This window comes from Hydra vulgaris, chromosome 10 (genome assembly GCF_038396675.1).
Source record: "Hydra vulgaris chromosome 10, alternate assembly HydraT2T_AEP".
Lineage (NCBI taxonomy): Eukaryota > Metazoa > Cnidaria > Hydrozoa > Anthoathecata > Hydridae > Hydra > Hydra vulgaris.
Window position 1 is genome coordinate 39,142,300 of NC_088929.1, and position 12,701 is coordinate 39,155,000.

Here is a 12,701-nt window from a genome sequence, read left to right on the forward strand (position 1 = left end):
TCCAGCAGAATAAGCTTCTTTACTTGGAAAACACTGCACCAGTTTTGGGATCTGTATGTTCTGCATTAAGTCAAAACACTATGATAAAATTTGATTGTCCTTGTTTTTTGATTTACATTTATGTACATCAAGTTCAGCTTAAACGCATCTCTTTGCTGCCTTATTGAGACAAGGACTCCTTAAGTTAAATTTTCTTTAAACAGCCTATACATAGTTTTAACATTTAAAGTGACATCTACATAGCAATAAGCTTTCCAAGATAGTTGGAAAGCTTTCAATGTTCTGTCTGGTTTTATATGACGTCCTCTTTTATCCTCTGGTGTTTTCCCAATCATTTTCAATGCTCTTTTTCTTTCATTTCGTTTTTTTGTAACAGCTTGTTCTTAGTTTAATGTTATTTAATAAATAAGAGTGAAACATCATGTTATGGTGGGTTCTGATTAAATGCAGGCATACTTCAGATCTTTTTTAAATTTTGTAGTCAATTTAAAAGGGGAGTAGTCAATTTAAATTTTTTTAAATTGACTACTCCCCTTTTAGCATGAGCTGAATCAAATGTATAAAAAAATTAAAAATAAAAACAGTTGTCTCCTTAAAAAATATTTAATGAAATTTTAAAACTACTAAAAAATATTTTTAAATAAATCACACAAATATAAAATATAAAACATTTAACAAAATTAAGCTTGTATTTATATCTTAAATTATTTTTAATTTACTTTAATTATAAATATATAATTTCATAATCAAAGTAACAAAAACCATAATTAAAAACTAAACCTAAAATAAAATTTAAAAAAGCTCTGAAGTATACCTGCATTTAATCAGAACCCACCATAACATGATGCTTAAAGGTAGCACTTTTTTTAGAACTCTTTTTCTTTATTGGTCGTCTCTGCTTCATTTTTTGGGTATCAATCAAGGATTGTAGGAACAAATCCTGCTCATCTTTAGTGTTGAAGGTATGGAAATTTTTTAATATATCCATTTGATCCATTTCGTTAACAGTTTCAAGATAGTTGTTCCTTTTGCAGCTAAAAAAACAAAAAATACTTTTATACTGCTTTTTTTTATTAAATTTACCTGAGAAAATGAAATAGTTGCTATTAGCAACATCAAATGCAAAATAACTTACCTACAGTGTAACCCAGTGTACTTTTGAAGTAGAGTATTTTCTTAGTGTAACAAATTCTTCATTTTTTATTCTAGCAACCTTAATGATGTTTTCCGAATACCTTGGATCTGCTTTCCTTTTCTTTGCTGACTTTTCTCAAAAAAACTTGTCACTTTAATCTGAATTTATTTCCATGTTTCACTCTTATTAATTAAATAACATTAAACTAAGAACACAAGACATAAAGTTTATTACTATTTAGGTTAAGCTATACAGTACAGTACAATAACATAAGACTAAGAATACAAGACAAAGTTAATTCCTATTTAGGTTAAGCTATACAGTACAGTACAATATACAAAAATAACAACTATTGCATATCATCTGTTGCATTCAGTTGCGTAGCTACGTCTGTAGACGGCATAAGAGGAATTTTAATGCTAAAAGAGGATAAATCAGTGACTTATCTCCTTTTAGTATAAATATATATATATATATATATATATATATATATATATATATATATATATATATATATATATATATATATATATCAGGGTGGCCAGCAACCTGGAAATGTCAGGGAAATTCTAAATTATGCTAAAAAGTCAGGAAAAATATGTTAAGTTTTTCAAAAGTCAGGGAATTTTGATAGCTTCAGTAACAAAATATATATTTTTTGCGTATTAGAAACTAAAAATCTTATATTTTATATGCTATGTATTAACAAATCATTTTTTTAGTTACAATTGCTGTTAATATTTTAGAGAGTTTTCTTTTGATTATTTTATATTTTCTTTTGATTATTTTTATTGCAAATTTCAATACATAACAAAACAAATTGTTATTTTATAATGGCAGCTACAATGGAAAGCAAAATTTCTTCTGATGCAATACAAACCATTGAATACATTTAGTTTTGTTATTTTTTTGATAAATAATCTTCATAGTTTTATGATGAAAGTGTTTTAGCTTTTTTACTGAAATTAAAATTATAACTATTAATATTAAAAATATACAAAATGAAAACTTTTTGTATAAGTTTATTATTATTCTTTCTTACATTTTGGTTCTTACTTTTCAAAAATATTTTTTCAATATTGTGTCAAGATCAAACAGTAGAGCAATTTGTTGTAGTTGCTTTTTTTTTCTTTTTATCTATTTCAAAAAGGCTTAGTGACTAAGGATGGAATGCAAGAAGCGAACTTGAGTCAAGTTTGACTTGAACTTTACATTGTAACCAATAGCGGCATAGTATTTCTTGAGGGGAAAACCCATACTCTGCCGCTAGATTTTAGGGTGGAATGCAAGTTCGCTTCTTGCATTCCACCCTAAATGTGCCAAAGTGAATAATATTTTCATTTTGTCATATTATGTTTTAAGTTTGAAAAATATTTCAAATCACTTTAGTATTTTTTGTTATAGTAATTAGTAAGATTATATAAATATACATAGTGTTTTTGTTTTGAGTTTATATTTATACTTTTAATTCCTAAATATTAAGAAAAGTTAGAAGTTTGTGTTGTACTTTTATAAATTACATCTTTTGTTTAGAAAATAAATATATAAAAACAATGTTACTTTAGCAAAGATTGGTTAAATAAACCACTTTACGCTGATTGGTTTTAGTTAAAAGAAGTTTTTAATAGTCCTGGACAGACAATGTGTTCTATTTGACGAAAAATATTTGATTTAAGTAACATGGGCATTTAGGCAGTAAAAAGTCATGAAAGAAATAAAAAGCATGTCAAAAGTGTTAGTTTCTATAAGAACCGATTGCCAATCTATCCTTTATTTAGTAAACATCAAACCCAAGAATAAACTTCAAACAATATTGTAGATACAAATCAATTAAGAACAGTAATATTCCAAAACAGTTCATGTACATTGAGTGGTGTATGCTATACAAGATGAAGTCACAAAAGCAGAATTTAACTGGGCTTTACGAGTTGTATCCCTCCATGAATCTTATATGTCCTGTACTAACATAGGAAAAGTATTTCAACAAATGTTTCCTGACATTGAAATAGCTAAGCAGTTCAGGCTTGGAAAGACAAAGATTGTCTATAACATAACTAATGGTATTGCCACATACTTCCATGATGTTTGTCTGCAAAATAATTTGAAATGTAATTTTTTGTGCATAATCTTTGACGAGGCACTTAATGGAGTAATACAGCAAAGCCAAATGAATATATGTGTGGGCCTTTGGGATTTGTGTTGCTAATAAACTAACTGACTTTCAGTTTATTAGCAGTGGCATGCAACTGCTAATAAACTGAAGACAGTTAAAATAAGACAGTTTTAATGCAGTGATTGGGGATATGTTATTGCCAAAATTAATTCAAGTTTCTATGAATGGACTCAGTGTAAACTGGAAATTTTTTGATGCTCTAGAAGAAAGTCATTCAGTTAAATTTGATATTCAGTTAATTAATATTGGATCATGCAGTCTCCATGTAGTTCATGGGGCATTTCAGAAGGGACACAAAAAGAAGCTGGTTGGAAAGTTAATTCAGCATTAAGTTCTTTATATAGACTTTTTAAAGATAGTCCTGCTCGCAGAGCAGACTATTTATTAATAAATGATGGTAAAGCAAAGTTTCCTTTAAAATTTTGTACAAGGCAGTGGGTGGAGAATGCCACGGTTGCAGAGAGAGCTCTTGAAATTTTTAATAATGTGAAAACTTATGTAGAAAGGTCAAAACTTCCGATGACTATTACTGCACAGAATGTAATTGAGGTTATAACAGATCCTCTAATCAAAGCTAAAATCAGTTTTTTTGTAAATCTGTTGCCAATGTAGTAAAATCATTTCTTAGGCAATTTCAGGCACCAAGTCATTTAGTTCCTTTCCTATATGATGAGTTATATTATCTGATGTCATGCCTCATGGAAAGATTTATCAAAAAAGAAGTTTTCACAAATGCAGATGCATTACAAAAGTTGTTGAAGATAGACCTGCATAATAAAAAACGCAATTGGAGAGACGTGGTTATTGGTGTTGAAGCTGTTTTAGAGTTACTAAAATTGTTAGTAGTCAAAAAATTAAATTTCGAGAAGAATGCATTAACTTTTTAATTGCTGTTGTCACTAAATTAAAAGAGCGTTCTCCACTTAAACACAAGGCTACTAGGCATTTATTATCTTTTTCAAAAAGGTTAGCATAAGGCCACCTGACAAACATTGGTGCGTTTTGATTTTTTAGTATCATTTCTACATGAATCTGGGGTGATAAAATCAGTCCTAGTTGATCAAGCTATGAGCCAGTATGCTCACTCATAGCTTAATCAACTAGTTAGAAATTTGATTTTGTATTTTTTTATTTAATTTTTATAAATGAGCTTTTGATTAAAATATAAAGCTAAGAGTATAAATCGATATCTTGTTATATTTATGTATATCTGGTGATTATTATATTATTATATATTGTATATTTCTTAATTTTAATATATATAATATATATATACATATATATATATAAATATATGTATATATATACATATATATATATATATATATATATATATATATATATATATATATATATATATATATATATATTCGTGCCGCTTAGGTCGACAGTTGGAACAAAAAAATTCGCTATAAGGACGACGTTTATTTAAAGGTGACAAAACAGCGTCGCCTTTAACTTTGGAGTTAAATAACTTAACTTTTACGTGTTTTTCATATTTTACAATAAATGTAAATTAGAAACCTAGTCACTATGATCCTAAGTTAGCTATGGTGGTTGTTTTTAATAGTTAACTGATGGGGAAATGATGCACTAAGTTCAAAACCGTATATGTTAGAAAATGAAAAAATTAGCGATTAAGGCGACAAATTTGTTTATGCTAAAATCAAAACACGGAAGTTGTATATTTTAAAATTTTTTTATAAAAATTAATAATTTTGTCATGGAAAAGATTTTTGTTTAAGGTAAATGTTTACAGATGAGGAATTTATGAAGTATTTTGGATATATAATTTTCTCTGCACATACACATCAAAAAAATTGTCTTGAAAAAATGCCGCGTGAGTTAACTTATGACAGCTAAAGTGTCGCCTTTAAAACACATCAATGTAAATCTGCACTTGCTTCTCTTTTTGTTTATAAAACTAATTAAGTAATTATTTATATTTGGAAAGAAATTAAGTTATGCTTCTAGACCTTATCTATATTAAAGGTGTTTTTAAAAGTTTTAGATATAGCTAGTTGGTAATAAATCTAATGTTATTGGTAACAAATCTAATGTTAAAAAAAGTATACTAGATATCTCTAGGTCACAGCTAAAACAGTGTCTAGCTGTGACCTAGATGTACCTATACCTTTTTATCTGCAGTTTTTCCTAAGCATGATTTCTTTTTGCAGTTACACTCAACATATGTACCCATTCTATTTATAGTGGAATATATTAAAGGAATGGAGAAAAGTATTGCTCATTATGAAGTTTCTGAGTTGCCTTTAAACTTCAGTGATAAAATTGGAGAAGGATCTTCTGCAAATGTTTTTAAGTTGACTTAGAGAAATAAAAAAATGGCTGTTAAAGTTATCAAGACACAGTTTTCGCAACATAAGGTTCATTCAATTGCAACAAAGCTTAGACAGTTAAAACACAAAAATGTTGTAAGGTTTAAGGGATATTCTACAAGACCCACTGCACTTCTTTTTGAGTTATGCTTTTTAGAAATCTGCAATGTACAAATATCAAATTTATCTCAATTGATTCAACATTTAAATGAACAAAGTAGTTTTTCTTTTCTCCAGAGATTGAATTTTATTTATCAGTCATCTAACGGTATCATGTACTTACATGAAAGTGGGATTGTTCATAAAGATATTAAACCTTCTAATCTGCTTGTAACTGGCACAACAAAAGATATAACTATCAAAGTTAGCGATTTTGATGATTTTGTAGATATTAAGGAGACAATTGCCTTGTCAATGACAAAACAAAATATAAATGGTATGACTTTAGCTTATACATCTCCTGAAATTATTAAATGTGAAGTTGAAGCACCAAACCAAAAATCTGATATCTATGCACTTGCAATCACTGCATTTGAGATATTTTCTGACTTTTCATCAGCCTGGCATGGTATCATACCTGTGCTGAAGGATATACTTTTAATGAATGCCATAGTATCTGGCAAAAGACCAAAAGTAAATCATCTTTTTACTCTTTATGGTGAAGAGAACATAAGTCTCCATAAATTTATAAATCTAATTCAACAAGGTTGGCAAGATAATCCTTCTTTACGACCAACTATATCTGTGGTATTTGTTTAGATTTTTTAATAATCATTTGTCTAATTATAAAAGATAAGAAGTTAAAAAAATATTTACTCTAGGCTTAACTTATTGTATTTTAGTGGACAGAAAGTTTAACCCATAATATGGATTTTGTGATGGTTAGACTTCTTTTGACAATTTAAAATAAGAATTGTATTAGTTTTCTGGGATTTATCTTGGAAGTTTTCTGGGAATTACTCTGTATGAACTGATTTTTTTTTAATTCTACAATCTAGTATTAAATGTCTTGTATTCCACAGGATGTTACAAGTGATCACTGTTTTGGAGCTAAAGAAGATACAGAAGTATTTTTTTTTTAAATTTATATCATTGCATTTTGTCATGCATATTTAATTAGAAAACTGCTTCTCTTGAATTCAATACACTGTAAGAATATCATGTAAAAACAATATTTTTATGCTCCAAGGAAAAATTCTGCATGCTAACTCTAAACAGGAAAGTTCAGTATAGGTTTTTACTTTATGTCCATTAAAGTGCAGCCGTAAGTTATTTTTTCAATTATCTCAAAACTGCACAGCTTTTATAAATTATTTTGTTAGTTAGTTTGTAAGGAATGCTTTAACTGTTGCTCTCAAAATATTGATTTAAAAAAATAGTTTTTTGTAATAGTCAACAGTTTTCAGTTATTTTGGTGATGAAAGTATCGGTCATAGATCAGTTTTGGATTTTTCTTTTGAGTAAGTTTTCTTTGTAGTGAGATTGTGTTATAATTGAATATAAATCCTATTGTTCTTTAACCTGGATATTTTTGTATAATATACTCTTTCAACATGTTTAAAATTTTTTTCAGACAATTTTTCTTAAATGATCCTTATCCAGCTTTATCTGGTAAAATAAATGAAGCACTTAAAACCTCTTCAACTTGTAGTGAAACAGTAAGTTATTTATCTGTGTGAATTTTATTCAACTTTAGTTTTCATAATAGCTTTCTTTAATCTGATGAAATCATCAAATCTAAATCTTTTTTTAAGAGTGTTGATTTTATGGTGAATGAAGATCTACCAAATCAGGTAAAACATTTTTTAGTCTGAAATCATGGGTTTGATGCTATTTTTTTATTTCAAGTTAAAATTTCAAATTCAAAAGAATTTATTAAATTTATCTCATTATCAAATGAATAATAGAAGATTATGCTGATGAGTTATTCTAATTTTAATATCAATAGGTAATTAAATTATAATCTTTTAAGTGTATATATTTATACTTCAAGACTTCAAGTACTTTTTTAAATAAAAGAATTCTGTTAGTCAGTGAGCAATTGTAGATTTTGCATAAAATATGTTTTCGTTTTCAAAAATTTTTATTTTTTAAGATATGAAATAGTAATAAAACATAGATAATTTTTTAGTAAAGATAATTTTTTTCAGATGGATGTTGAAAATGACTCTGCACTTTGTCTTGACTCAGATATTAGTATATCCGAAACAGATGTTAGTTTCAGCAGCCAAATATATGAAGAAGTTTCAACCAATCTTGAAGTTGTAAGTTATACATTTTTATTAATATGCTCGTGAAGAGCATATAAGAACAAGTTTACTCTTAAGTTTTATTTAAAGTTTGATCCTGATTGTTGCACCAAAATTCTTAATTTGCTTTTAGAATGTGAATCAAAAAGTGAAAAAGAAGCCTTACAGGTTTTGTATTTTTTGCAAAAAGTACTCGTCTTATTTAAAACGACACATTAAAACAAAGCATAAAAAAGAACCTGAAGTTGTTCAAGCATTATCTTTGCCTAAGAAAGAACAACGATTTGTTTTTCAAAAACTCAGAAGACGAGGTATATTTGAAATTAATCAGGCTGAGGCTAAGAAAGTAAACCCACTTTATGAAAGGTAACGCTCAGCTAAAACTGAAAATGGCATTAGCTATTGCAGCCATTGCTTAATGTTTGCCTGACGAAGATATTGGCACAGCCATGTCAAAAACTGTCAACAAAATTCTTGCCAAACAATTATTCCTGTACCTGTTAGAGTTTTACAGGTACCAGATGATGTAAAAGTTAGTGATGCATTTCGCACAAAAATTTTGGCAAAGTTTAAAACTGATAATATTGGACAGATTTGTTGCACCGATCCTATGATATTAAAAATTGGGATTATGTTTTTTAATAAAGAGAACCGCAAGTTTGGAAAAGCTATTGCTGTAAGAAATTCAGTGCGTTCTGATATGAGGCGATTAGCTAACTTAAATGTTATATTTCTACAGCAAAAACAAATTACAATAACCTTTAAAAATCTTCATGATATGTTTGCTCGTATCAATTTTGAAACCTTGAAAGAAGCAATAGAAGTATAAACTACTTCTAATATTTCTACTCTGAAAGCAGGATTAAAGCAAAATTTGTTTTATTTACTTAAACGCTCAGCTAAAGTATTAAAAGGATTATTTCTGGCACAAGGAGAAGATAATCTTTCCAGTGAAATTGATAAATTTGTTAGTATTCTTGAGATGTGGGAAGGTTATATATTTGGTGATGCAATTTATCAACTTAACAAAAATAAAAATATAAAATTACGAAAACCATCACAGTTACCTGATGAAGAAGATATATATGTATTTAGACAGCATATTTTAAAAAGAATGAAGGAGTCTTATGAATTTTTTGATATATCCAGTTTTGTTGAGCTACGAGACTGTGCATGTGCAAGGTTGACTTTATTAAATGCAAGAAGAGGTTTGGTTTTAAACAGTTCTATTAAAATTAGTTAAACCAGTATACTTTAGATTTGTTCCATTTCTGTGTAACGTTATCAATTGGATAGTTTTAATTTTAACATTTTATAAAAACTAAACTAATTTACTTCTTTAAGAGGAGAGCCAGCTCGATTGCAAATTGATGAGTATAATGAAGCAGTTAATGACTCATGGATTGATAAACAGAGGCTTTCTGAACTTGATGAGATGGAACAAAGACTTGTAAAACATCTTAAAATAACATACATGTGTGGAAAAGGCAATAACCATTTGGTCCCAATCCTTATTCCCCCAGATACAATGCCAACATTAAGAAAACTAGCTGATCCTAATGTACGTAAAGAAGTTAATGTTTTAAAGAGTAACACATACTTATTTGCTGGGACAAAACTTTCTGAAGGACACACTTCAGGATGGCATGCAGTCCATAATATTATAAATAATCTTACTTTAAAAAAGCCAGATAATATAAAAGCAACTTCAAACCGTCATCGAGTTAGTACTCTTTTTTCAGCCCTAGAAAGCCAAAGAAAGCCAAAAATAGCCAAAGAAAGATAGGGAGTTGTTTTATAAACACATGGGTCATTCAGCTGCTGTCAACGAAGGCACTTATTAAGTTCCTCCTGCGTTAATGGAAATTACTAAAGTTGGAAAACATCTTCTAAACTTTGATTTATGTAAGTAAAGCTAGTAAAATTTTATTATGGCATATTGTACATATTGGTTAGAGTTTTGTTTGGTTTTTGTTGCATAGCTTAAAGCTCCTATTTCCATTTGAATTTTAGCAAAAACATTTGTTAAAAATCAAACACAAGAGAAAGAAGAAAAAAATAAGAATGTGGTCACTGTCAGTAAGTTTATTTAGATTAAAATAGTGAGTTGTTTTTTAAAGACAGTTTTTACATACTAACAAAAAAGAAGTTTGTTATAAATCATTCAAAACCTTACCAGTTACTTGATAAGTTTTATGAGTAAAACCTTACGAGTTATTTAAACATAAGTATATCTATGTATAAGTAGTTTTCTATCATCGCTAGCTACTGACTGACCTGTTGTTTATTTAACAACATTCACTTTTATGTTCAGGTAAAACCTATCCTTTAAGAAAAAACCTGAAGCGCAAATATGTGTTGGATTCCGATGATAAAATAGAGCTTGAGGATGACAACAAGGAATGTTCATCTAAAGACGAAAATTTTGAGCCTTCTGAAGAAGAAAATTCTGTATCAAATGAAGAAGATACCAAGTCATGTATATTTTAGACATTTATAACATAATGTTAAGATTTTAGGTAATATATATGCACAATAGCAGATATGATAATGACAAAAACGAAATTACGTTTTTTTAGTGAACAGACCTTATCATTGCTGGAACTCAAGAGCTGAGAACCTATTACTTGAGAGGTAAAAACAAAAACCAAGTAAACCTTGGTTTTTGTTTTTACGTGCAATTTTTTAACTTTATTTAGCGAACACATGATCAAGCGGATCTAGTTTTAAAAAATGTTTTTTAGATCAAAAAACTCTCCAAAAATTTGAAGAAAGCGGGCTTGGATTGTCTCATAAAACAGTTCGGACTAAACTAACAAATGAACGTGTTAAAGCAAGAAGACTCACCAATAAACATCCAAAAGAATTGAATTTGCAAAAATAGAGTTGCAACGTTACTGTTATTAAAAATATATTAAACTGAAGAGATATGTTAAAATTTACTTGATCGCATTTTATTTTCCTTTATTTAAAATCCAGTAATTCGAACCCTTCCACTTTATCAATAAAAAAAGAAAAGGGACCAAGAGCGAATCAAATCTAAAACTAGGGGTGAAAAGGTGTAAAAAATGTTTATAAAATCATTAAAAATTATAAATTTTTAAAGAAAATATAATCTACAGAATGGTTTCTTGCACTCAACAAATTTTTGGTTCGGTGTTGTTAAAGCAAAACTTTTAAGAGCAAAAATTTTAGAAGGTCGGGAAAGCGAAAAAGTTAAAAGCGAATGGGTTAAGCCAGAGAAAAATTTTGATAACATTGGTAACGTCATTATTTTTATATAAATGAGTTAGTTTTAAAAAGAAAAAATGTAATTGGCTATTTATATTAAAATTGCTAATTTTCAAAGGTCATATATTCTAGGACAAGAATAAGGAGACAGAAGAGTAGGTATTTTTATAAAGTTAGACTCTAAATCTCTTTCTCCAACTTAGAGGAATAAATTAAAAGTATTGAACTCTCCAGGGGCTTTAACAAATTTATTTAATATTTTTGTTTCAAAATTTTGTAGAATTTATATTACAAGAGGTAGTGTTAGATTATTTTATTCTTGACAAGTTTCTTCTTATTTTGTAATGTTTTTTTTTATTGTTTAGAACACTTCAAGGATATGATTTAATTAATAACTGTGTGGATTCTTCTTGAATGATTTTTTGAAGACAGTTCTGCATTTTTATTGTAATTTAAAAACATGTCAATAATTTAAAAATTATTCTGCGTAATGTTTTTTGGATCGTTGGCATGTAAAATTGAAAATTCAGTCATTAATTGTGGAAAAGGCTCTGCTTAAATGGAAAAGCTTATAAATTGTGCTTGGCTAATTAGTTTAACTAGTTTCTATGGTGATGATTGATTGGTGAGAAACTTATTTACTTTTTATGTTTTAAGTAAATGGTTTGTTATTGTTAATTATTATGTTATGAATTATTTGTGAGGTAATTATATTAAAGTTTTTATTGGCATTACTTAGCACAAATATTTAATTATTTTTTCTACAGATTGGTTGGTAATAGCCTTTATTACCTTATTTGTTTGATGATCAGTATACTGTTTCATAGTTTTTGAACTTGATTAGTAATAAATAGTTTTTATTAACTACATAATTTATTGCTGGTTATAGATGAATTTAATTTTAGTTTACTTCTTTGGGAATTTTATATCATTTACTTTGTTTATTCTATTGGTAATTTTTTTTTACTAAAAAAAGAATTTTGTTACAAAAAAAAAGTGCAACATTCATAACATTCCAGCTAATACAATACGCTGGGCCAACATTGGAAGTGTTTTTTTTTTAACATCTTCACCTCCAACAAAGCTGCAAGCAACCACTTTTAGAATTGGAAGTTACTGGAAGAGAAAAGATGAAGTTTATAAAGCAAGATAACAATTAACAGATGACTTCATTGGTTTCAAATTATATGAATCAGGAAAAAAAGATGAAGGAAGTGAACTTTAAAAGACTGATGTTTGAGGAAAAAAACTAGATGAATAAGAATTTTTGGAGCACTTAGGAACAGTCATAGTAAAAGGATGCAAATTAATTGAATGATGAGTAACACGAGAATGAAATTTAGTAGATAGCACAAGAGATGCTAACTCTTTAGAGCAGTGTCTATTATAGTATTTATAAAAATAGGGTTGGTTCCCCAAAAGCGTTGTATTTTATTATATAAAATTTGTATATTAGTATAAGTATGTAAAAATTTAAGGTTTGCAGTGTTTCTGGAAGTTTCTTCACCTGAACATTAGAATTTCATAGGACTACCCCTTTTAAATGTCTTTTCTGAAATTGTGCCACCTGTAGGATT

The 12,701-nt window shown here is 28.1% G+C and overlaps 1 protein-coding gene across 1 annotated transcript; it reads left to right on the forward strand.

Annotated features, from left to right (window-relative positions):
- Positions 1-5,625: 5,625 nt before the first annotated feature.
- Positions 5,626-6,403, forward strand: LOC136086335 (receptor-interacting serine/threonine-protein kinase 1-like). The gene has a single exon (XM_065808630.1). The coding sequence runs from the start codon at positions 5,651-5,653 to the stop codon at positions 6,401-6,403; it is 753 nt and encodes a 250-aa protein (XP_065664702.1). The 5' UTR covers positions 5,626-5,650.
- Positions 6,404-12,701: the final 6,298 nt, after the last annotated feature.

Excerpts from the sequence above, each read along its gene's own strand:
- LOC136086335 (XM_065808630.1), top strand. The coding sequence starts at position 5,651 with ATGGCTGTTAAAGTTATCAAGACACAGTTTTCGCAACATAAGGTTCAT.